We start from the raw sequence: 27,616 nt of genomic DNA, 5'->3' as shown, positions 1-27,616 counted from the left end.
GGATAATTAGACTGTTATTATACATAGTGGTTTGACACTTTTATATCTTCGATGTATTAACCAAAAAAGAAAAATCACAAATGTGATTGTGTTGTACTTGAGTGCCTGGACCCATTTTCCAAATTCAATTGTTTTTCAAATTAATTTCTAAAAAGCAAAGTTCTACAAGATATGATATATGGAATATATTCTTAATTGCAGTTTTTGGGGGAGGAGGGGTGGGATAAAGGAGCTGGTGCCCTTGAGATTCTACAAAGTCATTTTCAAAGTCTTGTTCTGGAGAATATCTCAAAATAATAACACAAAATGGGAACGATTAAAAGAACTGCAAAACCTTAGTTACAAGAGGAGCCCCCTAATTTTAAAAATCTATAACCTTTAACTATTTATTAGATATTTCTACAGTTCTGATCAGTAAAAACTTCATCACAGCTGAGTGCACTGGGGACACAAAGAAAGAGCCCAAGGAACTCTGTGGCAGGATGATGGATGAGAGACCTGCTCTGGCTGCTCATGGACTCCAGAGCCCTGTCGATGGAGGATCACTTTGGTTTTTCCACATCAAATCTCCTCCTCTCCGACCTTACTGTTCAGCCCAATAAAATAGGACAGCTTTAAGGGAAACAGAGTGAACATAAAGGATAAGAGGAAGCACCGAGGGGGAGAACCACTCTCTGGGCAGTTAAACCACCACGGGCACCTATAGAAAACACACAGGCCACATGATCGAGTTGCAAAAAAAGGGACAATGGGAATGAAGTTGATCTTATTTGTTCTGAAATCTGGTACAGGGCAGAGTACAGTACTGTCTAACAGATGGTCTTCTCATAAGGGACAGAGCAAAACTGACTAAAAAATAATTAAATAGTGCAATTATTCTCCAACCCTTGGGAGCATGTAGCTGCTTAGTGTTGTGGTCAGATTGTACGTATGAATTTATGGCATAGAACTGTGGTCATATCATCGCTATAAATTCAGAGCTCTATTTGTGTACTTTCTCAGTAGTACTCAAAATGGGGACTATTAAGCTAAGTAAGCAATGTGCTTTCCAGACACCTATTAATGTTGCTGAATTATATGCAAAACAGGTTTCATAATATATTTGTTAATAAAGTAGAAGGGTATGAAATAGGAGCAGAGAACATGTCAGTAACAAGTGAATATTTTTTATTGGAGCTTTCTCTTAGCTCTGAAGTTCAAAAAGATTTTAAGAGATCATTCAGATCACTGTCTTGCCTATAAATAGGTGATAATTTAAATCATCCTGAAAAAGTGTCAAGTTGTCCTCTTCTGGAAAATATGTAGGTAGAGAGTCTTGAAAATTACTCTTAGTTGCTAATCTCAGTATTTACTTGTATTTTAGATTAAGAAGATTCCTCAAAGGATGCCTGGGATAGTAACCCACTGTTGATTAAGTATAAGAGAATATCTTGGTGAAATGCATCTTTAGACAAATTGTTACTTGCTGAAGAAACTTTCTTACAGAGATGTAAGTGGCAATCATTTAGAGATGTGTTCAGTTTTCTGACAAATATTTGACCCAAAATGGTAGAATGCTATTGATTCACAAAACTCTTTGTGCTGAATGCCTTCCTGTGGTGGTACTATGGGAAAAGATTTCGTGGCCAGAGTACAAAACAAGTCAGTTGTCTGAAATCAGGTCTAATGTACACTGTCGCCTCATTGGTTCTCTTCCAACTCAAAAAATATTAAACCCATCAGCAATTTCTCTCTTGGGAGAGTTATTCTAAGATTCTAATAGTCAACAACTGGGCAAACATCTGCAAACATGTCATAGACACACCTTATTCCAACCAGTTGCAGGTTTCAAATGTGCTTTCTACAAGAAAGTCCAGAGGGTGCCACCCCATCCAAGGATAATCCTAATCTCTGACCTCAGTTTCTTGGGATCTACACCATCTGTAAAGGTTACCTATCCTTAGACATATTAGGTAGGTGGGACTATTACATCCTTAAGACAACCTAAACATTCCTTTCTTCTGCATCCTAAGAGGAAAGGATCAAGCCTGAGCAAATATTTAGTGAATCCTTGACAAATCAAAAGCACTTACCTACTAAGCATTTTAGCCATTGACAGATGTATTTTCAAACCAAGGCATGCTCTGTCAGAAGACTACAAAAATATTACCACTTTAGGGTAACAGTCCTTCCTTTTGTTTACATGCACAAAACATGCATGTGTGTGTGCACATATGCATCTGAAGGTAAGTACCTGCTCCTGTTGTACGTCCTCGACTCCAATCACTATATACTGAACCTCCTTCATGCGAGGCTGTCACCCGATACAGGTATTCTTAAATGGAAAGAAGCAGCAGCAAGATTAAAATAATACTCATATAGACTAATGGGAGGCTGGCAGGGAGGGAAAGGGGGATAAATAGGAGACATGTAGCATTTAATTTAGAGGACCTCCACATTACCTGTAAAAGGCTGGAGACCACCCTCATAAACACTCTGCTCTTTTCCCTGGTAAACCAGGATGGAGTCATTTCCCCTGCAGTTAACAGCACTGTCAGTTGATAGGCATCCATCCAGATTGACTCTGACAGCACCGCTGGACACAGATGCCAAGTTAACGACAGCGCTCCGTGTAAATTTAACATCCTTCATGCAACCACCGAAACCTAGCAAATAGTAAGGGATTAGTATTACATAAAGGGCTTGAGTCATTAATTACCAATCATTTTTGTCCTCTGCAGTACTACAATTTGAGGAAGGGCGGGGGGTTAGATACAATTGCTAGACTTTCAAGTCTTGTTTGGGAAATCTTTTATGCCTCTCATTTTTTTAATCAAACTAATTTGTTGCAAAGAAATACAGTTCTGTTATTTGGAAAACATATTTGTGGATAATTATGATTTAAGTTTTGGTACTGAAATAGCATTTATTTTACCTCTTTAGGTCCACATTTTCTAAATTCTGTTTCTTCCCATAAAATAAAATTTAGGCAACTTTGTAATATGGTAGGGAGATGGCCCCATGTCTCTTAATTCTGAAACATTAAGTTACGACATAAGTCAGTATTAAGTGCCAAAAAATAATATTTGAATGAGCATGATTACTCAGTAAGCTCATTGGGAAAAATACACTCTGAGAATTTTATGCAGAATAGCAGGAGAGAGAACATGATTTCAAAATATATTAGAATCCTGAAATATTGCCATGAATTGCATAATAATCACTTCAGAGGTATAGAATTTAGCCTGAGTTACATCAGCCTATGGAAGAGCTGTCACACTGCTCTATCATTTTTCACAGAGTTCCATAATCTTGAATATACAAAAGAGTTACCAGTTTTACATCCCCATTAGCATGACAGGGGCCAGCCTTCAGTGTTGGCAATAGCAACACCATGAGATTTCATGAATGTGTGTTCTACACAGGTGACTTTGGCACACCCACTGTGCGGTGCCATTCTGCGAAATTTGAGAGAATATGGATGAAATGAATTTATAGTATTCGACACTTTTTAGTTAGACAGCAAACAAAAAAGTCATCCAGTCAGCCAGGGAATACGGTGGCTTTGAATTACATGCCATTTTGTGAAAACAGAGAGCTCAGTGACGTCTGGCAGTACTCTGTGCAGAAACCTGCATGAAATTGGGACACACCAGACTGAGTTTGAGATGCTGTAGTGTGCATGTTCTCTCTCTCTCTGAACAAAACACTGTAAAGTTTGAAAGACCTCAAACACATGATCAGCTCTTTTCAAAATTAAAGCACAGCAACAGGAAATGGAAATAAAATATAATGCAATGTGTAACAGTAAACTAAGTTAATGGTAACAGCGACCATATTGTTCTCCTCAGCATTTATATGATGTCTTATTATACCTTCTAACACATTAAGTTGCAGCCTATTTCCTTTTAAATGTCTTTTGCTATTATCCACATGTTTTAGTCCCAATTGATCAATACTGAAAGTCTATCTTAAACACACAGTATACCCTCCATAAGTGGGGTGAATTGAATTGAAAGCAGTGAAGCTCAATGTAAAATCATTTGCTGGAGAATTCAGAAGCTGAGAATTTTAATTTCTTTTCCAGCAGTGATTTTCTGATGGCACATAGCTGCATTATCTAAATTCTCTGTGCCCTAACTTCCCTACCAACAAACTGAGAACAGTGGACGGGCAGGTTGGCAAACACGTTAAGTGCTGTTATAAGAAATGCCACATTATTATTTGAAGGGTACATAGTTTTAGTTTTGTAGGATGAAAAGACTTCTTTAGAGGGATGATGGTGATATCTGCAAAACAATGTGAACGTACCTAATGCCACTAAACTGTACATTTAAAACTGGTTACAATGGTAAATTTTATGTTACATGTATTTTACCATAATGTTTTAAAAATTAAAAATTTAGGCCTGGCGTGGTGGCTCATGCCTGGAATCTCAGCACTTTGGGAGGCTGCAGCAGGCGGATCATGAGGTCAACAGATTGAGACCATCCTGGCTAATACAGTGAAACCCAGTCTCTACTAAAATAATACAAAAATTAGTTGGGCATGGTGGCTTGCACCTGTAATCCCAGCTACTCAGGAAGCCGAGTCAGAAGAATTGCTTGAACCCAGGAGGTAGAGATTGCCGTGAGCCAAGATCACACCACTGAACTCCAGCCTGGTGACAGAGCAAGACTCTATCTCAAAAAAAAAAAAAAAAAAAAAAAAAAATTAAAATTTAACAAAAAAGTGATAAAAATTCATTCACAAGATGAAAATTTCAATTTGAGAGAGCCCAGGGAGATAGGTCTTCCTTCATTTTGGAGCTGAAGAAAAAGGCCCAGAGAGTTATAAAATGAAGTTTGTAAGCACTAATCCTCCTGAGGAAATGGTCCTCTGGCCTCAGGCCTTGGAGACAAAGCTACTGAGCTCTAGTGCAGGGCCCTTACAGTGTTCTCCTTTCAGTGGCAATCAGAGAGTTCGATTAAGTTTGTCCCATGCTTTTAACTCTGTACCACCAGAAATGCTCCCCAGCCATGTAACACATTTGAATGGGATGTGAGGACAACAAGAACAGAAAGGGCATGTTTGTGAGAGGAGTGGAAATGCCTTCTTTTCTTACTCCCCTACCCTTGTGAGAATCCAAAAAAATCTCCAACCACACCATCACCCCTGGGCCTCTAAATGCCTAAAAGGTGGCCCAGAGCTCTAGGGTGACAAATCAGAAAAACATTAGCCCTTCTTCTAGGGAAGGCAGTACTGCTGCAGGGCTCTGGCTTGGCAAGGCCAGCTGGATTTCAGCCACACACCCCCTCCCCCACCACCCCCGCTCCACCACCAGTTTCTCCCTCTCCAGGAAGGGGATTGGGCAGAGCATCATCTGGGAGACCACATGCCAGACCCAGTCATGTCCAACCTAGATGTAAGTGATACCCTCAGTGATCATTCTAAGAAGATAAACACCCATCATCTGAGCTGGCGTATTTTCAGCAAATTACATTGCCCACCATTTCCAAAACAAAAAAGAAAATTGGTCTGGTGTCTGATTCAGAGGAAGATTATAATGTCAGTGGCTGAAAAAAAATAGCACTACTATGACCACAGAATGGAGCTTCTGATGAAAAAAAAAAGGTGCTAATTAAGAAGCACAGAAAAGGAACAAGGTTTTTAAGACAATTGACAGTGGGTTGAAAGAAATACATTAAGTGAACATGATTTGTTTTAATTGCAATTGACGACATGCATGCTGCACCTCTGTATTGTGACTAGTCTTCCTGATCACCGTATAAAACATGCAGTTATTTCTATAGATCAACGTCTCTTAAAGCATCGGAGTCAGAATCTCAGGGGACAGGGGTCCCTAACATCTGTATTTTTAATAACGATTCCAGGTGATGGCAATATGTCTTCAATAGTAATAGTAATAGCTAATTTTGACTTCTGTGTTTCAGCTACCATATATCAATATTTTTTCAGTGTCTTGAGAACCACTGATATGGATGATATGGCAATAATAAAAGTTTAATATTACCCATAAATAAAATAGCTTCCAGTATCATATACTTTGTCAGAGTGTGTAGGTAGAATTATTCCCTTTGGGTCTATGGTGATGTTTTAAACTTCTGTTATTATCTTACAATTTCAGTTTTAACCGTGTCTTTAGGAGCATCAGTAGTAATGGATTTAGGTGTCATTCAAAGCACAAGGCTGTATGTGCAGGATTTTGTTTCTTGTTTATATTTCTTTCCCCCAAGAAGCAAACAGGATTAAGTAATCTCACTCGTATGAAGGGTTTTCAAGTTCTTTCTAACCTGAGAAACCTGAAAACCTAGAGAAGCTCTTACACGAATGTAATATTTTTAGCTGCTGTTACATTGTAAGTGCCTTGAAAATGTCATTACTGTCTTACACCCCAGTTATTCATTAACTCCTTACTACTACCCTTCTAAAAGTCTCCTAAGAGCTTGCCATATATTTTCTATTCAAAGGCATTTAAATCTTTATGTACTTACCAAATAGGCAAAGACTGCTTCATGAAAATTTTAACCATTCAGGGTACATAGATTTTGAAATACGTAAAGGAGCTTTTCCACACATGGGAGCATGCTTGGTCACATGCTGGAAGTTACTGTGCTTTCTCCACTTTACAAAGGAGCATTGGCCAATGCCCATAAAGACAGTATTGACTGTAATAAGGAGAGTTGACTTTATACCAGGCTGCCTGCGAGAGACTTCGTGTCTTGCTATCTGCTTACTAGCCATGTGATCTTGGGAGTCACCTTCCTCTCTGTTCTTCAGTTTCCTCATCTGTCATGAGGATATAAATAATAATGCCTAACACACCTGTTATGAATAGCTGACTCACTTATTCTCATGTAAGCTCTTAGAACCATGCCTGCCACAAGAAATGATACACAGATATTGTTAGCCTTTTCAAATTAATTATTTCTCTAATTACACTCAAACTTCTATGAATTACCTTCTTACCTAAGTTATAAGTAAGGCACTTTTCCTTTTTCTTATGGTTATTAATAACTGACAATACATAGATTTTCACAAGTATGTTTGGAAGTCAACCAAATACACCCCACATTCTTTTTTCCACATGAAAGCTCTACTGAAAACTAGGGAGACAATTAGCATTTATGTCAAAGGGAAAAAAAGCAATGAATTGCACTGATATTTTTTCTTAGTTGTGCATACCAAATTAACTTATTTTTTCATCTGTAAATACAAATAATGATCAGTACCCAGAAGAACCAAAACTACATGTATTTTCTAGAAAAAATACATGAAGAAATACATTTATATGCATTATATATGATATATGTTATATATAATTATGTACAGATACACATATCTCATATATAATTACATATCTCATATATAATGGCATTATGTATTTAACATATGATTATATATAGTATAATACATATAATTGCATATTTTTATATGCAATTATATGTAATTATATAATTATATATGTAATTATATAATTACACATATGCTAATTACTAATTTTTCCATATAAATATATATTAGGGAAGCACCTCAGGTACCTTATTTATAATCAATCACCATATTTATTTTAATATTTCTTCACTAAATAGTAATTAATATATATAATTATATATCACATATATAATTATATGTCACATTAATAATAGTTAATATATATTAATTACTATTTACTCAGGACATATTAAAATAACTATTGATTATAAATGATGGCACATTGTTAAGGGTAACACACAAAACCATTTGAAAAAACTGTTGTCAGTTTTTAGGGTTTAAATTTCTCCAGAAAAAGGGGTGCTGTTGGGTGCTTTTAGCCAGAACCTATTGCTATTTTCTTGAAACACCGAACCACCAAAACCTGTTAGCACCAGGGCTGTATGGATTTGTGAATTCCTCCAGATGGAGTTTACCTTGTTCCAAACACAAATGTTGATAAGAGTTGAGCAGCTCCTGTGGGATTCCTCCCACATAAACTGGTGAATTCACCACCAGTGGCTGGGCTCCAGACCCTGACGCATGCTTCATCAGCCCATTCATACTTGCTGATATGAAAGAGCCTTCCTTTTTAATAGTGACTTTATTCCACCTTCCATCACAATAGGATTTTCCCAGTAATAGATCCACTTGTGTAAAGGCAAGGCTGGTATTTAACCGGAAGCTCAGTATTCCACTTTTCAGTTCCATCTGTGTTTTATTTTAAAAAAGAAAGTAGGTACATAAAAAGGCTGCAGAAGAGCAGTTTGGGAGAGAGCACAAGATCAATTTCTTAAAGAAAAGCAAGACATTTCCCGGAAAGCACTCTACAGAAATGTTCTACTTTATCCTAAGCTTCTGCTTGGGAACACAGGAAATACTTCTCAGGCTTATAGTTGACATGAAGAGTGTTGTACTGAGTCAAACAAATTCATACCTAGTAATGATTATATGATGTGATGCAACGTTATGTAGACTTACGGTTTATTTTTGGTGCAACATTAAAAGACTGAACCTCACCATAGTGACTGAATGACTAAAGAGGACAGAACACTTTGAACTGTGACTCTTTTTGAATTTTTAGAAAATGAGAAAATACTACTTCATATATCAATTTAATTTGGGGGAAAATATGACAAGACAATAAGAAAATGAAATGTCAAGCTTGATTAAGCTTATTTTAACTGGCTAGTGAACTCAATTTCAAATTTGTAAGACATATTTTGATTCATTATTTCAGTTTTATTCTAAATCTCTAACACAATTTATTCTCTGTATATTCTATTAGATTACTGTTGTGTTTTCTAATGTGAACATATTTCTCCCAAATTTTCATGGTAAAACATAAGTTCATGCATTTTCCTTCAAAATGTCTCATGATCATTATTTTACCTGATATATTTTTACTTTGTGGAAAACCATATGAGTGACCATAGGCTATCTAAAATCTTGAGATCAACTGTGTCAAGTAAAACAAATTAAGTCATGCCAGGTACAAATTATGAATTTTTCCATAAAAGTATCACCTTCAGGAAGGATCTCAGGTAAGCACTTGTTCATTTTTCTATCCATTTATTCAATATATATTGAGTGTCTTACCATGTGCCCTATGCCTGCTGCTCTAAGGTAAACACTGTTCCTAAGAGTCATATTGTCTAGCAGCAGAGGCAAACATGTGGGCAATACTACAGCCAAGACAGGAAAGGGGTAAAATGAAAGCTTTTTGCTCCCTGGAAGTTGAAAAAGGTTTAAAGTAAGGTTGCAGAAAGTATTTAAGATTCATGGAGGGTCACCCAAGGAGGAAGACTAATATGCAAGAAATGAGAGCATTAGGTTTAGAGAAAGGCACCAAGTTGGGTAAGACAAAAGGAGGTGGGAGGTGAGGTAGTGTCTTGCCAGCTATGTAGAAGCCAGATTTTAAAGGCCTTTCAGTGATAAGAGAGTCTCATATGGAAAGAATGTTTGCTGTCTGTCTGACATCAAAACCCATATTCTTTCCACTATTACCGTGCACTAAAAGTTTACCCTACCAGACATAAGAAGTACATACTGAAAACAAAATCTCAACTAGAATTGAGGAAATGCATTAGGAAATCCATACATTTGTGAAAACATGTTGAGAGCCATTAAAATAAGGGTAATGGATTGAGGACTCAAGATGGCGCTGTGAGAACAACCCAGGATTGAAGCTCTCGCTGGACGCACGGAGAGGGTGAGTCGGGGAAGCATTTCCAGACGGATCTTAGTTGCCCACAGAACGGGGAAATTCCCAGATATAAAAGAGAAGCGGGACGCCAGGCAGAGGTCTTCGCTGGCGTAGCCGGCAGCCGGTGCGGCTCCGGCCTGCGCCGGAGCACAGAGGTGCTTCACAGCGCTCCATACAAAAGCGCACTGTTAAGGGTGCCCTGTTAAACCGGCAAACTAAGACCCGAGAGGGCTGAACTTGAGACTGAACGGGTCTTGAACTGTGACCCAGCCCAGGAAATCCCAGGGATTCAGCGTTTGGGGGAGCGCAGTGCGACAAACAAAACGGCGATTCCAAACGCTCCCGGTGAATAGGTTTTTTTTTTTAAGTGCAGCTCCACGGGGGAGGGACGTCAGCCATTACCGAGGCAATCAGCCCCTACTGAGGTACACGCCCATTGCTGACGCAGCCTGCCGCTGCCGAGGCAACCCGGTACAACAGAGAGACTCCGCCGCAAGGCGTAGCCCGAGGCAACAGGGTGGAGACCACAGCAGAAGGGCGGAGCCTGCAGGAAAAGGGCGAACCTCACACCAGCAGGGCGGAGCCTCGGCAGGCAAAAAGTGACTAGACTGCCTCTTAGCTGGGCAGGACAGTGAGGCGGACACTCACAAGGAAAGCCCCAACCCCCCCCAGACAGAGCATCTGAGGAAAAAAAAGGGGTTTTCTTACGAGTTAGGTTGCAGCAGAACTAAACATAGCAGCCTAGCAGCCCTGAATGAACAACAGAGCTCACAGCTCAGCACTTGAGCTCCTACAGACTGTCTCCTCAAGCAACTCCCTGACCCCTCTATATCCATAAGACTGACATTCGGCAGACATCATCCTGGGACAAAGATAGCAGAAAAAGAAACTGGTAGCATCCCTCGCTGTTCCGCAGCCGCTACAGGTGCACCCCAGACAAGCAGGGCCTGGTGTGGACCTAAGCAGTCATACAGCGAAGGGGCTAGACTGGTAGAAGGAAAACCAAGTAACAGAAATACTCCATCATCAACAATCTGGGTGTCCACTCACTAGATCCAATCAAAAAGTCAGTAACTACACAGAAGACAGGTGGATAAATCCACAAAGATGGGAAGAAACCAGCGCAAAAAGGAGGAAAACACCCGAAACCAGAACACCTCGCCACCTAGAAAGGACCAAAACTCCTCACCAGCAAGGGAACAAAGCTGGACGGAGAATGACTGTGATGAAATGACAGAATTAGACTTCAGAAGGTGGATAATGAGAAACTTTTGTGAGCTAAAAGAACATGTTTTAAATCAATGTAAAGAAACTAAGAACCTTGAAAAAAGATTTGAGGAAATGATAACAAGAATGGATACCTTAGAAAGGAATATGAATGAATTAAAGGAGCTGAAAAACACAATACGAGAACTTCGCGAAACATGCACAAGTTTCAATAGCCGAAATGACCAAGCAGGAGAAAGAATATCAGAAGTCGAGGATCAACTCAATGAAATAAAACGAGAAACCAAGATCAGAGAAAAAAGCGCAAAAAGGAATGAACAAAGTCTCCAAGAAATGTGGGACTATGTGAAGAGACCTAATCTACGTTTGATAGGCGTACCAGAATGTGATGAAGAGAATGAATCCAAGCTGGAAAACACTCTGCAGGACATTATCCAGGAAAATTTCCCCCACCTAGCAAGACAGGCCAACACTCAAATGCAGGAAATACAGAGAACACCACAGAGATATTCCGCAAGAAGAGCAACCCCAAGGCACATAATCATCAGATTCAACAAGGTTGAAATAAAGGAGAAAATATTAAGGGCAGCCAGAGAGAAAGGTTGGGTCACCAACAAAGGGAAGCCCATCAGACTCACAGCAGATCTCTCGGCAGAAACTCTACAAGCCAGAAGAGAGTGGGGGCCGATATTCAACATCCTTAAAGAAAAGAACTTTCAATCCAGAATTTCATATCCAGCCAAACTGAGCTTCAGAAGTGAAGGAAAAATAAAATCCTTTGCAAACAAGCAAGAACTCAGAGATTTTGTCACCACCAGCCCTGCTTTATAAGAGCTTCTGAAAGAGGCATAGAAAGGAACAACCAGTACCAGCCATTCCAAAACCACACTAAATGCTAAAGAGCATCAACATAATGAAGAATCTACAACAACTAACAGGCAAAACAGCCAGCTAGCATCAAAATGGCAGTGTCAAACTCACACATAACAATATTAACCCTAAATGTAAATGGACTAATGCACCAATCAAAAGACACAGACTGGCAAATTGGATAAAAAGCCAAAACCCAGCAGTGTGCTGTATCCAGGAAACCCATGTCACATGCAAGGATACACAAAGGCTCCAAATAAAGGGATGGAGGAAGATTTACCAAGCAAATGGAGAGCAAAAGAAAGCAGGAGTTGCAATCCTCATCTCTGATAAAGTAGACTTTAAAGCGACAAAGATCAAAAGAGACAAAGAAGGCCATTACATAATGGTAAAAGGATCGATACAACAAGAAGAGCTAACGATCCTAAACATATATGGACCCAATACAGGAGCACCCAGATACATAAGGCAAGTTCTTAACGACTTACAAAGAGACATAGACTCCCACACAGTAATAGTGGGAGACTTTAACACTCCACTGTCAATATTAGACAGATCAACCAGACAGAAAATCAACAAGGATATCCAGGGCTTGAACTCAGACCTGGAGCAAGAAAAGCTGATAGACATTTAGAGAACTCTCTACCCCAAATCCACAGAATATACATTCTTCTCAGCACCACATCATACCTACTCTAAAATTGACCACATATTTGGAAGTAAAGCACTGCTCAGCAAATGCAAAACAACTGAAATCATAACAAACAGCCTCTCAGACCATAGTGCAATCAAGTTAGAACTCAGAATTCAGAAACCAACCCAGAACCACACAGCTTCATGGAAACTAAACAACTGGCTCCTGAATGTTGACTGGATAAACAACGAAATGAAGGCAGAAATAAAGAAGTTCTTTGAAACCAATGAGAACGAAGACACAACATGCCAGAATCTCTGGGACACATTTAAAGCAGTCTCTAGAGGAAAGTATATAGCAATAAGTGCCCATATGAGAAGAATGGAGAGATCCAAAATTGACACCCTATCATCAAAACTGAAAGAGCTAGAGGAGCAAGATCAAAAAAACTCAAAACCCAGCAGAAGACAAGAAATAACTAAGATCAGAGCTGAACTGAAAGAGATTGAGACACGAAAATCCCTCCAAAAAATCAATAAATCCAAGAGCTGGTTTTTTGAAAAGATCAACAAAATAGACAGACCACTAGCCAGATTGGTTAGACCACTAGCTAAAAAGAAAAGAGAGAACAACCAAATAGATGCAATAAAAAATGATAAAGGGGAAATCACCACAGATTCCACAGAAATTCAAACCATCATCAGAGAATATTACAAACAACTCTATGCACATAAACTAGTAAACCTGGAAGAAATGGATAAATTCCTGGACTCCTGTGTCCTCCCAAGCCTAAACCAGGAGGAAGCTGAAACTATGAATAGACCAATAAGAAGGGCAGAAGTCGAGGCAGCAATTAAGAGCCTACCACACAAAAAAAGCCCAGGCCCAGACGGGTTCACAGCCGAATTCTACCAGACACACAAAGAGGAGCTGGTACCATTTCTTCTGAAACTATTCCAAATAATCCAAAAAGAAGGAATCCTAACCAAATCATTCTACGAGACCAATATCATCCTGATACCAAAACCCGGCAGAGACCCAACAAGAAAAGAAAACTTCAGGCCAATATCCATGATGAACATAGATGCAAAAATCTTCAATAAAATATTGGCAAGCCAATTGCAACAGCAAATCAAAAAACTTATTCATCATGATCAAGTAGGATTCATCCCGGGGATGCAAGGCTGGTTCAACATACGCAAGTCTATCAACGTAATTCACCACATAAACAGAACCAAAAACAAAAGCACATGATTATCTCAATTGATGCAGAGAAGGCATTTGACAAAATTCAACAGCCCTTTATGCTAAAAACCCTCAATAAACTCGGTATCGATGGAACATATCTCAAAGTAATAAAACCTATTTATGACAAACCAACAGCCAATATCATACTGAATGGGCAAAAACTGGAAGCATTCCCTTTGAAATCCGGCACTAGACAAGGATGCCCTCTGTCACCACTATTCAACATAGTACTGGAAGTTCTAGCCACAGCAATCAGGCAAGAAAAAGAAATAAAGGGTATTCAAATAGGAAAGGTGGAAGCCAAATGGTCTCTATTTGCAGACGATATGATAATATACCTAGAAGACCCCATCGCCTCAGCCCAAAAACTCCTGAAACTGATAAACAACTTCAGCAAAGTCTCAGGATATAAAATCAATGTGCAAAAATCACAAGCCTTCCTCTACACCAATAACAGACTTAAAGAGAGCCAAATCAAGAATGAACTGCCATTCACAATTGCTACAAAAAGAATAAAATACCTTGGAATACAACTCACAAGGAACGTAAGGGACCTCTTCAGGGAAAACTACAAACCACTGCTCAACGAAATAAGAGAGGACACAAACAGATGGAGAAACATTCCATGTTCATGGTTAGGAAAAATTAATATCATGAAAATGGCTATACTGCCCAAAGTAATTTACAGAATCAACGCTATCCCCATCAAGCTACCATTGACTTTCTTCACAGAACTGGAAAAAACCACCTTGAACTTCATATGGAACCAAAAGAGAGCCCGCATAGCCAAGTCAATTCTAAGCAAAAAGAACACAGTGGGGGTCATCACACTACCGGATTTCAAACTATACTATAAGGCTACAGTAATCAAAACAGCATGGTACTGGTACCAAAACAGAGATATAGATCAATGGAACAGAACAGAGGCATCAGAGGCAACACAACATAGCTACAACCATACAATCTTTGATAAACCTGACAAAAACAAGCAATGGGGAAAGGACTCCCTGTTCAACAAATGTTGTTGGGAAAACTGGCTAGCCATGTGTAGGAAGCAGAAACTGGACCCCTTCCTGACACCTTACACCAAAATTAACTCCAGATGGATTAAAGACTTAAACATAAGACCCGGCACCATAAAAACCCTAGAAGGAAATCTAGGCAAAACCATCCAGGACATAGGAGTAGGCAAGGACTTCATGAACAAAACACCAAAAGCATTGGCAACAAAAGCCAAAATAGACAAATGGGACCTAATCAAACTCCACAGCTTCTGCACGGCAAAAGAAACAGTCTCTAGTGTGAATCGGCAACCAACAGAATGGGAAAAAATTTTGCAGTTTACCCATCTGACAAAGGGCTGATATCCAGAATATACAAAGAACTCAAACAGATTTACAGGAAAAAAACAAACAAGCCCATTCAAAAGTGGTCAAAGGATATGAACAGACACTTTACGAAAGAAGACATATACGAGGCCAACAATCATATGAAAAAATGCTCATCATCACTGGTCATCAGAGAGATGCAAATCAAAACCACATTGAGATACCATCTCACGCCAGTTAGAATGGCGATCATTAAAAAATCTGGAGACAACAGATGCTGGAGAGGATGTGGAGAAAAAGGAACACTTTTACACTGTTGGTGGGAGTGTAAATTAGTCCAACCATTGTGGAAGACGGTGTGGCGATTCCTCAAGGCCTTAGAAATAGAAATCCCATTTGACCCAGCAATCCCATTACTGGGTATATATCCAAAGGATTATAAATTGTTCTACTAAAGGACACATGCACACGAATGTTCATTGCAGCACTGTTTACAATAGCAAAGACCTGGAATCAACCCAAATGCCCATCAATAATAGACTGGATTGGGAAAATGTGGCACATATACACCATGGAATATTATGCAGCAATCAGAAATGATGAGTTCGTGTCGTTTATAGGGACATGGATGAATCTGGAGAACATCATTCTCAGCAAACTGACACAAGAACAGAAAATGAAACACCGCATATTCTCACTCATAGGCGGGTGATGAAAAATGAGTACACATGGACACAGAGAGGGGAGTACTAAACACTGGGTCTATAGGGGGAAAAGGGGAGGGCCAGTGGGAGGGGGAGGTGGGGAGGGATTGCCAGGGGAGAAATACCAAATGTGGGTGAAGGGGAGAAAGCAAACAAAACACACTGCCCTGTGTGTACCTATGCAACTGTATTGCATGCTCTGCAAATGTACCCCAAAACCTAAAATGCAATTAAAAAAAAAAAAAGAAAATAAGGGTAATGATGATGCCGATGACAGGAAAGACTCAATCTAAGACGTATTTGTAAAAGTAACTCATTAAGACCTGGTAAAAAGGTAAATGTATTAGATGAATGAAAAAGAAGTTAAGAACACCGCTCATCTTTTTTTGGGTAACTAGGAGGGTGTTTTGCCATCATCATGATATGAAAAGCATTTAAAGAAAGGGTTCACAGGCAAAAGAAAAATACTAAGAGGCCAGGTGAGGTGCTTCGTGCCTGTAATCCCAGCACCTTGGGAAGCCTCGGTGGGTGGATCACAAGGTCAGCATATCCAGACCATCCTGGCTAACATGTGAAACTCTGTCTCTACTAAAAATACAAAAAATTAGCTGGACGTGGTGGCACATGCAGAGGTGCCATCACAGGTCACTGAAGCCTTGGACTCTCTGGCTTCAGCAATCCTCCTGCCTCAGCCTCCCAAGTAGCTGGAACTAGCCACAGTGCCTGGCTATTTTTTAATTTTTATTTTTGTAGAGAGAGGGTTTCACTATGTTGCCCAGGCTCGTCTCGAACTACTGGCCTCAAGCTATCCTATAATCCCAGGCCTCCTGTAATGCAAGGCCTCTAAAAATACTGGAATTACAGGAGCAAGCCACTGCACCCAGCCTTAATTTTTCTATTTTTTTAAAGTAAAAGTTACATAGATTAATATTATTATTTAATACAGTAAAAAGGCAATGAATGGAGGAAAGTGGAAAGTGGAAGGGTGGCATAGCAGTGTAGACCTCCAGTGCAGACATATGGCCCTCAAGAGGAGGAGCCAAATGGTAAACATCTTTGTATCCTCCACAGTGTAAGCAAATGTAGATGACTCAACAATGCTCAGTGAAGGTTACCACAGCATAGCTCATTCACATGTTCACTCATTCATTCATTCACCAATATTGATTAACATAATAATTGATAAGGCTTAGGCACTGAGGATACAATTATAAAAAAGAGAATCAAGGTCCTTGGATTCATAGAGATGATGTTTCAGAGAAAGAAGCCAAGAATTCCCAAGATGACAAATATTTAAAGAAGCAGAAATTTTAATAAATACTATGAAGGGATAAATTTCCATTTCCCTTCTTAGCAATGTTGGCATTGTATGTACTAGGAATGCAAAAGTCATTGCATTGAATGTATCTTGGAATCTTAAAATCACCAAGACTTGGATTTAATTGTCTATTTGTCTAGAAATCAAGACTCTATGGGTAAGATTTTCATATTTTTCTCCTGTTTCTGTGCTAGTTATTTAAAATAACTTTTTAAGAATTAACATTTTATAACATAATTAACAGTAATACCAGACTAATGATTAAAGACAAGTAAAAGCAGTTACAGTTGCCTATTGTATCTAGAGAAATGTATAGAAATGTTTATAGCCATCTTATTCATTGTAGTAAAAAATGGAAACAACCAGTACATCGATAAGAGAAGAAATATACCACATCCATGAAAATGTATACCTATGTGGATACATAAATGACTCAGAAACAATGTTGTTGTTGTTTTTCTTGAGATGGAGTTTCGCTCTTGTTACCCAGGCTGGAGTGCAATGGCGCCATCTCGGCTCGCGGCTCACGGCAACCTCCGCCTCCTGGGTTCAGGCAATTCTCCTGCCTCAGCCTCCCAAGTAGCTGGGATTACAGGCACGCGCCACCATGCCCAGCTAATTCTTTTTGTATTTTTAGTAGAGACGGGGTTTCACCATGTTGACCAGAATGGTCTCGATCTCTTGACTTCGTGATCCACTTGCCTCGGCCTCCCGAAGTGCTGGGATTACAAGTGTGAGCCACCACGCCCAGCCCAACTCAGAAACAGTGTTGAATGCTAAATATAAAGTATAAAACCAATTTTATAAATTTCAAAAGCAAGAATTTTTAGGCATTCATTTATGTGTTCAAACTATAAAATGCATGTGAAAAATAAATATAAAATTCTGATTACATATTACATCTGAAAGGAGATGGAAACAGGATAGGAAAGACTTTATAGAGAGACAAAAAATGATCATATTTTAGTTATCAGGCGTGGTGGTAGGTTCAGGAGCGTTCACTATATTATATTTGATTATATGCCATATGAAAAATATATAATATATATATTTTTGAAACTCACATCAAAAGATAATGAGGGAAAAGGTATTTTTCATATATTAAGATACTAAACTGGATTTTCTGAATTCATTTTATCTAGTCTGTTTTCTTAAAATTATAATTTTTACAGTTGTCATTTAAAAAATTTCTAGGATTATAAAATAAAAAATGTTTCACAGGACTTCAAAACTAAAAATGACTGGGCAAAAGATGAAAACAAATGTGAATTTGTAAAGGAACCCCAGTTGAATGCAATGCCAACATATGGTTTGTTTATTTTAAAGTTGGGTCTGATATTTTAAAGTAATTTTAATCAAATTAATTCACTCACAGCAAGAAAATCAGGTCCATCTTTGTTGTAAACGAAAAGAAGCAATCCATTTAATTGGTCAGTTCTGAACTTCAAGGAAATCTCAAAGTTCATTCCACCATGAAACACATATGGATGAAGTTCCAGGAACCCTTTTAAGATAAAAATATGTATATATTAGCATGTGTAATACAATATTACCCACATTCTAAGGGTGCTGTGAAGCTTTTGGACACATTCTGCCATTGAGTATATCTCACTAAAGAAGATTCACATCAATGTTAAGAAATTCATTTTGTAATTGTACAGAAGTGGCAGAAAGACCTTGATATATTAACACTTTTTAAGAGGAAGAAATCTGCTCTCTAAATCATGTATTGTCTGTACTGTGTAAGATTATTACTGTTTCAAATAAATATTAACAATAAGTAGTTTGCATTGAATGAAAGAAACTCAGAATGACATTGATGAAAGCAGAACAATAAAAAGGTGGGCAGATTATATTATTAATATCATACGCCTTTCTGTACTGAAGGCCATTCAAGCAATGTAATAACCAACCAACTTAGCTATAAATGTAGAAGGTGGAGGTGGGCTTTTATTTGAAGAACAAGCCACCATTATCCCTCTCCCCTTCCCCCCCCCACCAGTGGAAGTCTCTGCTGTGGTCAGGCAGAGACTCAGTACGTGTGAGTCAGGGGTAAACTACAGACACACCTCCCCTTTTATTGTAACCTTCTGAGGAGTGGCAGGGATGGTGGCCCTAGTTGCTAGCTCTCCCTCAATGGCCTATTTACCTCGTTACCTAGCTGAAAATTAACTCTTAAAAACATTGTTCTTCTATATAATGAGATAAATAAGTATTGGTGGATTCACCTAATAAATAAAACTCCTTTGAAACATCTTTCTAAGTGCTTTCTAAGTACACATCTCTAACTGCATTCTAATTTCTGAACAACTGACTTGCAAATGGACACTGGTGAAGCTAACATATGTAAATCAAGAATTGCACATAAAGCAAGTTCTTAATGACTTACAAAGAGACTTAGACTCCCACACAATAATAGTGGGAGACTTGAACACTCTACTGTCAATATTAGACAGATCAACCAGACAGAAAATTAACAAGGATATCCAGAACTTGAACTCACACCTGGAACAGGCAAACCTGATAGACATTTATAGAACTCTCTACCCCAAATCCACAGAATATACATTCTTCTCAGCACCACATCACACCTACTCTAAAATTGACCACATAATTGGAAGTAAAGCACTCCTCAGCAAATGCAAAACAACTGAAATCATAACAAACAGTCTCTCAGACCATAGTGCAATCAAGTTAGAACTCAGAATTCAGAAACCAACCCAGAACCACATAGCTTCATGGAAACTGAACAACTGGCTCTTGAATGTTGACTGGATAAACAATGAAATGAAGGCAGAAATAAGGAAGTTCTTCAAAACCAAAGAGAACGAAGACACAACATACCAGAATCTCTGGGACACATTTAAAGCAGTCTCTAGAGGAAAATATATAGCAATAAGTGCCCATATGACGAGAATGGAGAGATCCAAAATTGACACCCTATCCTCAAAATTGAAAGAGCTAGAGGAGCAAGAGCGAAAAAACTCAAAACCTAGCAGAAGACAAGAAATAACTAAGATCAGAGCAGAACTGAAGGAGATAGAGACATACAAAACTCTTCAAAAAATCAATAAACCCAAGAGCTGGTTTTTTGAAAAGAGCAACAAAATAGACAGACCATTAGCCAGACTGATAAAAAAGAAAAGAGAGAACAACCAAATAGATGCAATAAAAAACGATAAAGGTGAAATCACCACAGATTCCACAGAAATTCAAACCATCATCAGAGAATATTACAAAAAACTCTATGCGCATAAACTAATAAACCTGGAAGAAATGGATAAATTCCTGGACACCTGTGTCCTCCCAAGCCTAAACCAGGAGGAAGCTGAAACTATGAACAGACCAATAACAAGGTCTGAAGTTGAGGCAGCAATCAAGAGCCTGCCACACAAAAAAAGCCCAGGTCCAGATGGGTTCACAGCCAAATTCTACCAGACACACAAAGAGGAGCTGGTACCATTCCTTCTGAAACTATTCCAAATAATCCAAAAAGAGGGAATCCTTCCAAAACCATTTTATGAGACCAACATCATCATGATACCAAAACCCAGCAGAGACTCAACAAGAAAAGAAAACTTCAGGCCAATATCCATGATGAACATAGATGCAAAAATCTTCAATAAAATACTGGCAGGCTGATTGCAACAGCACATCAAAAAACTTATCCATCATGATCAAGTAGGATTCACCGGGGATGCAAGGCTGGTTCAACATATGCAAGTCTATTAACGTAATTCACCACATAAACAGAACCAAAAACAAAAACCACATGATTATCTCAATTGACGCAGAGAAGGCATTTGACAAAATTCAACAGCCCTTTATGCTAAAAACCCTCAATAAACTCGGTATCGATGGAACGTATGTCAAAGTAATAAAAGCTATTTATGACAAACCAACAGCCAATATCATACTGAATGGGCAAAAACTGGAAGCATTCCCTTTGAAATCCGGCACTAGACAAGAATGCCCTCTTTTACCACTCCTATTCAATATGTACTGGAAGTTCTAGCCAGAGCAATCAGGCAAAAAAAATAAAATAAAATAAATAAAGGACATTGAAATAGGAAAGCTGGAAGCCAAATTGTCTCTATTTGCAGGCGACATGATAGTATGCCTAGAAGACCCCATTGTCTCAGCCCAAAACTCCCGAAACTGATAAGCAACTTCAGCAAAGTCTCAGGATATAAAATCAATGTGCAAAAATCACAAGCATTTCTATACACAAATAACAGACTGAAAGAGAGCCAAATCAAGAACGAACTGCCATTCACAATTGCTACAAAAAGAATAAAATACCTAGGAATACAACTCACAAGGAATGTAAGGGACCTCTTCAAGGAAAACTACAAACCACTGCTCAATGAAATAAGAGAGGACACAAACAGATGGAGAAACATTCCATGTTCATGGTTAGGAAGAATTAATAACATGAAAATGGCTATACTGCCCAAAGTAATTTACAGAATCAATGCTATCCCCATCAAGCTACCATTGACTTTCTTCACAGAACTGGAAAAAGCCACCATGAACTTAATATGGAACCAAAAGAGAGCCCGCATAGCCAAGTCAATTCTAAGCAAAAAGAACACAGCAGGGGGCATCACACTATCGGACTTCAAACTATACTACAAGGCTACAGTAATCAAAACAGCATGGTACTGGTACCAAAACAGATATAGACCAATGGAACAGAACAGAGGCATTGGAGACAACACAACATATCTACAACCATACAATCTTTGATAAACCTGACAAAAACAAGCAATGCGGAAAGGACTCCCTGTTTAATAAATGGTGTTGGGAAAACTGGCTAGCCATGTGTAGAAAGCAGAAACTGAACCCCTTCCTGACACCTTACACTAAAATTAACTCCAGATGGATTAAAGACTTAAACATAAGACCCGGCACCATAAAAATCCTAGAAGAAAATCTAGGCAAAACCATTCAAGACATAGGAGTAGTCAAGGATGTCATGAACAAAACACCAAAAGCATTGGCAACAAAAGCCAAAATAGACAAATGGGACCTAATGAAACTCCACAGCTTCTGCACAGCAAAAGAAACAGTCTCTAGAGTGAATCGGCAACCAACAGAATGGGAAAAAATTTTTGCAGTTTACCCATCTGACAAAGGGCTGATATCCAGAATTTACAAAGAACTCAAACAGATTTACAGGAAAAAAACAAACAAGCTCATTCAAAAATGGGCAAAGGATATGAACAGACACTTTACGAAAGAAGACATATATGAGGCCAACAATCATATGAAAAAATGCTCATCGTCACTGGTCATCACAGAGATGCAAATCAAAACCACATTGAGATACCATCTCACGCCAGTTAGAATGGCGATCATTAAAAAATCTGGAGACAACAGATGCTGGAGAGGATATGGAGAAAAAGGAACACTTTTACACTGTTGGTGGGAGTGTAAATTAGTTCAACCATTGTGGAAGACAGTGTGGTGATTCCTCAAGGCCTTAGAAATAGAAATTCCATTTGACCCAGCGATCCCATTACTGGGTATATATCCAAAGGACTATAAATCATTCTACTATAAGGACACATGCACACAAATGTTCACTGCAGCACTGTTTACAATAGCAAAGACCTGGAATCAACCCAAATGCCCATCGATGAAAGACTGGATTGGGAAAATGTGGCACATATACACCATGGAATATAATGTAGCAATCAAAAATGATGAGTTTGTGTCATTTGTAGGGATATGGATGAATCTGGAGAACATAATTCTCAGCAAACTGACACAATAACAGAAAATGAAATACCACATATTCACACTCATAGGCAGGTGATGAAAAATAAGAACACATAGACACAGGGAAGGGAGTACTAAACACTGGGGTCTACTGGGGGGAGTAGGGGAGGGACAGTGGGTGGGAGGGAGCTGGGGAGGGATAGCCTGGGGAGAAATGCCAAATGTGGGTGAAGGGGAGGAAGACAGCAAAACACACTGCCATGTGTGTACCTATGCAACTGTCTTGCATGTTCTGCACATGTACCCCAAAACCTAAAATGCAATAAAAAAATTATAAAAAAAAGAATTGCATGGGCTACTAGAGATATTATACATGGATGTATACTTATGAATCTTATAATTTATATTGCATATTCAGACATTGAGAATAAATTTGTGTGCACCACTGGAAAAACTAGGTATTTCTGGGATACTAGGTTTGTATGAAGTCAAGTTAATCAAACAGGAGAGATTAAATTATACCAAGGATAGAACATAGATTCTAAGTGAGCATGCATGTCTCTTCTAGAGCATTACCTGCTCCTAGGAACTGAGCTCCCTCATTTAATGAAGCAGGGCATCCCTCCCAGCTGTTATACACGTTGATTTGTTCTTCAGAACTCTGCCAATCCAGAGGTTCCCAAATAGCCGATGGATTGTAATTCTTCATAAAATGTACATCCTTGAGACAGCCCACAAAACCCTTTTGGATTATCTCTGCAGGAGTTTATAGATATCAAGAAATATGTATTTTGAAAAATTATTCTCAAGCAATTAATTTTATGTGCCATTCAAATCAAAGAAATATGCAATAGCTCTCACTACCTATTTATTGCAAGCTTCTTAATGATTCATGTAAACACCACGCCATCAGCTATAGTAAATGACAGCAGTTATAATGTTTAGCACTGGGTCAATCCCATCATACCTACAGAAACAGATGTTTATGCAGAAACCTTGGTTTTGCAGTAGCAAGAATATTTCCTTTTCAACTAACCCAGAAAATTTCTCTGCCACTGGCCTCCAAAAGAAAGTACTATAACTTCAAAAGTCAGGTTTGAAGGGAGTGTTTCTATTTAATACACAGTTTACAGTTTCAATTCCTCATCTATGAACTAGCATGTTACCAAAGTAAATCGATAATTTGGTTTCATGTTTTTGGAAATGTATATAGCATTGATCTTGAACATGGAACTCTCCAGGCCAGGTAGTAGTGGGGTTTGTAAATACAATGAATAGGGTGCTAACAGAAGGTTGAGAGAGAAAATGTGCAAATGAGATAATTAGAGGAAAAGTTAGAAAAAAATCAAAAGGAGTGGAGGGCGCACTCAGGTTGAATTTCACACACCCACCCCCTTTCCTGTGGGGGCAAAGCTTAGTTTTCAGTTTTGAGTTTATGAGAGTTTTTTTAAGGCCAGTTTACATAGACAAAATAAAATTGTTTATTCATAATGCAGATGTGTCCTCTGCAGGAAAAGTACTTAGTGTCAGGGTATTCTCTCCTTCTAGTACCTGAAAATATTTCCGAGAAGGGCAAAAACCTAAAACAAAGGGTGTGTGTGTGTGTGTGTGTGTGTGTGTGTGTGTGTGTGTTGTGTATGTGTTGCATGTGTGTGTGGTGTGTTTGTGTGTGTGTGTGTGTTTTAGAGAGATTTCTCTATCAGCCTCAAGTAGTTGAATGGAAACCCTCTCTAATATAGAGACATTTCCGAGGAGGTAACTATAATCAGCCTTGAGGATTCAATTACATCCCTCTCCTAAATTTGCTGAACACTTTCTATTCTTTTTGATCTTCATCAGGATTCCCTGAAGACTACAACCCATGAACAAATTATACTTATCGGTTCCTAGCTTATTTGTAATATTTATGAAGTTATATTTTAACTTCCTGGGAGAGACTCGGGAGGCACCCTGTGATTCTTAATGAAGCCTTGGAAAACAATCCTAGAATTATTAGCATTGCGTTTGAAGGGTGATTTTTTTTCCTACCTAAGGTTAATTCCATTCGTGTTCGTTTTAATTAGTTTCATTTTAGAATATGTTCTTGTGCTCTTGTTCTAAAAATGTGAGAATCACTTTGTCTATAGCTCAATTATAGCTCTTACAGCATTAGGTTGGAATTATCTGTTTATACACCTGTGACCTCTATTGTGATAAAGACCACATTTTATTCATCTATGAATATCTAGGGATTGGTTTAGTGCCTATCACAGAGTATTTAGGGAATGTTCTTCACCCTATTTAAAGTATAAATCAAGCTTGTAGTTTTCCGTTTCCGTGTTGTTTCACATTCAATTTAAAATCTTAGAAAAAACTATGCATAAATCCTAAAATAACATACCTTTGACTGAAATTATTATAATTCATTTCAGCAAAAGTTTTAATGAATTCCTTTTATATATCAAGAACTGGGCACTAACCATAAAAATATAAGTCATATGGAATACATGGTTCCTTTAAAAAGAGGAGACCTAAAGGAAATTTTTGGCACATTGATCTAGAAAATATAGCACTAGGTAGAACCTAACATTTATTCTTACTTTAAAATAATGTAAACTGATCCTATTCTAAGTTTGGATGACAACATATAATATTCCTTACTAAACTTACCAGAATCCTTCCTAAGGATGGTGTAACTTCGTGGCAGCCCTCCCAGAAACACTCCTGTGTTATCTCCAATAACAGTGCTACCATTCAGCGTGGCAGATGAACCTAGAGAAAAGGAGATGAGAATATCCCTTCACCAGGATACACCATTTGTACTAACTCAGCAAATAATAAATTACTCAGCAGCCTTCAGGATACCATTCTCTTGGTTCTCCTCTCTCCTCATTGCCTGTTCATTACTGTTCTTCACTGGTTCTTCCTCAGCATCCCAGCATCATGATGTTGGAATGATCCAAACGACCTCCCTCTCGGACCTCTTCCTTTCTCTACCTATATGGACCCCAAGTACTCTAGAGGGATGAATAGTGCATTGGGTTCCAATACAAACTACCAGGGCCAAAGGCCACAGGGAGCCTGGGTCTCTGACTGTGTGGCGTAACAGGAAATCCCTGTTCCTATTTTGAATGCCCACCTTCCTTGAGACAAGGGACAAAGTCATTTGTGGTTGTTTTTCCAGATCCCAATCCACTCCAATGAGCCCTACTTATACCGGTTCCCTTGGCTTTCAATATCATCCTATGCTGGCAGCTCCAACTTCAGAACTCAGACTTGTTTCTTGAGCAGGCTGCCTGCTATCTCCCCATGGATGTCTCAGAAATCTCAACCTTAACATGTTCACAGCTGAACTTTGAACGTCTCTCTCCAAACCTGCTTCTCCCACATGGTTCACTCTCTGGTTTTGGCAGCTACATTCTTCCAGTTGCCTGAGACCCAAACCTGACAGGCTTGCTCTACATTAGGGGCTGGCGAACTCTGTCAAAGGCCAGATAGTGTCTTTGTAGACTATTCAGACTCAAGCAGCCATAGATAATACATCAATGAGTGGGTGTGGCTATGCTCCAATAAACTTTATAAAAACAGGCGTGAGCTAGATTTAGCCCATGGGTACTAGTTTATCAGCCCCTGTTTTACCTCAATCTCATCGTTAGATCCTGTTAATTTGACACTCAGAATATAACCAGAATCTGACCACTTCCTAATATATCCACAATTACCTCTCTGGTTCAGGTCTCCATGACTTCCTATCTGAATTCTTACAGAGGTATTGCAGAAGCCTGTTAACTGATCTCATGTTTTTACCCTCGTTCTGCTTAACATTTATCCTCAAGAAAGCAACCAGTGTGATCCTTTTAAAGAAAGCGGTCATATCATGTCATTCTTCCCTCAGAATCCTCCAACAATTTCCTTCTTTCTAAGTAAAAGCCCACAACATTCCCTATAACCTGAATTCCTAACAGCCTCTGTGACCTTCTGTCCTATCATTAGCCCTTTCACACCCTCTTTCCCACACTGGCCATCTTGTTGGTCCTTGACATGCCACATATAGTGTGTTCCCACCTCAGGGTCCTGATACTCGCTGTCCTCTCAACCCAAAGCATCCTCTTCCTGGATATTTGCATGGTTTGATCATTCGTCCCTTAAGGTCTGTGCCCAAATGTCACCTCATCAGAGAGACTTTCCTTGACACAGTCCTGTATAACACTGTAACACATCCAACACACACACACACACACACACACACACACACACACACACACACACACCTTTCCTTCTTATCTTGCTTTTTTATTCTCAGAATTGACCACCCCTTGATATTTGCTTAAATTTATTTATTCTGTATTTTGCCACCCCATTCCTCTCCCAAAATGTAAGTTCTACAGTGTTCTCTTTGCTCCTTGTATCCGAGTGCCTAGAACAATACCTGGAACGTAACAGATACTGATTAAAATTATATATTTCCCGAATGATTTAATAAAAGCCTGCAACATCATATAGGTACAGTGACCATGTTGTAATTACATAAAGGTGGAAGTTAGGGTAGGCTGGAGCAAAGACTAAATTTAAATGTGCAAAAACAAGATGTGTGTTCAAAAATGCGTCCTATCAACTGTGTATGTTAGGAAAAAGTATTTATTTTTTCTCAGTCTTAGTTTCCTCACCTCCAAATGCAGACAAAAGCTGCTCTCCTCTACTTTATTTGCCTTTTGGAGGTCAAAAGTAACATGAGAGAGCATAACTAAGACCCCATGCAAATTGTAGAGAACTGTAAAAGACACAGAATGGCTACTGGTAATTCATTCTTTTTTGACTGAAGACCTGTGCGGATGAAAAACTGATTGTCAGGCTTCATCATTTTAGGAGCATTCCAAAGGCAAATTCAATAGCAATTTAGATGAAATTGAGTAGAAATGATGGTAA

At 38.8% G+C, this 27,616-nt stretch overlaps 1 protein-coding gene across 1 annotated transcript in view; it reads right to left on the bottom strand.

Moving 5' to 3' along the window:
* USH2A (usherin) overlaps positions 1-27,616 on the bottom strand; it is an 815,757-nt gene that overhangs the window by 458,711 nt on the left and 329,430 nt on the right. The window contains exons 24-29 of the mRNA XM_002760516.6: positions 25,361-25,462; positions 23,288-23,467; positions 18,361-18,491; positions 7,890-8,163; positions 2,442-2,645; positions 2,234-2,314 (exon numbers count right to left, since the gene is read on the bottom strand). Coding sequence (XP_002760562.4) covers positions 2,234-2,314; positions 2,442-2,645; positions 7,890-8,163; positions 18,361-18,491; positions 23,288-23,467; positions 25,361-25,462 — 972 coding nt within the window. The remainder of the gene's footprint in view (positions 1-2,233; positions 2,315-2,441; positions 2,646-7,889; positions 8,164-18,360; positions 18,492-23,287; positions 23,468-25,360; positions 25,463-27,616) is intronic.

Source organism: Callithrix jacchus, chromosome 19, assembly GCF_049354715.1.
Source record: "Callithrix jacchus isolate 240 chromosome 19, calJac240_pri, whole genome shotgun sequence".
In the NCBI taxonomy this organism is placed as follows: domain Eukaryota; kingdom Metazoa; phylum Chordata; class Mammalia; order Primates; family Cebidae; genus Callithrix; species Callithrix jacchus.
The sequence above is the reverse complement of the archived record's forward strand: the minus strand, read 5'-3'. Positions and strand labels throughout refer to the sequence as shown.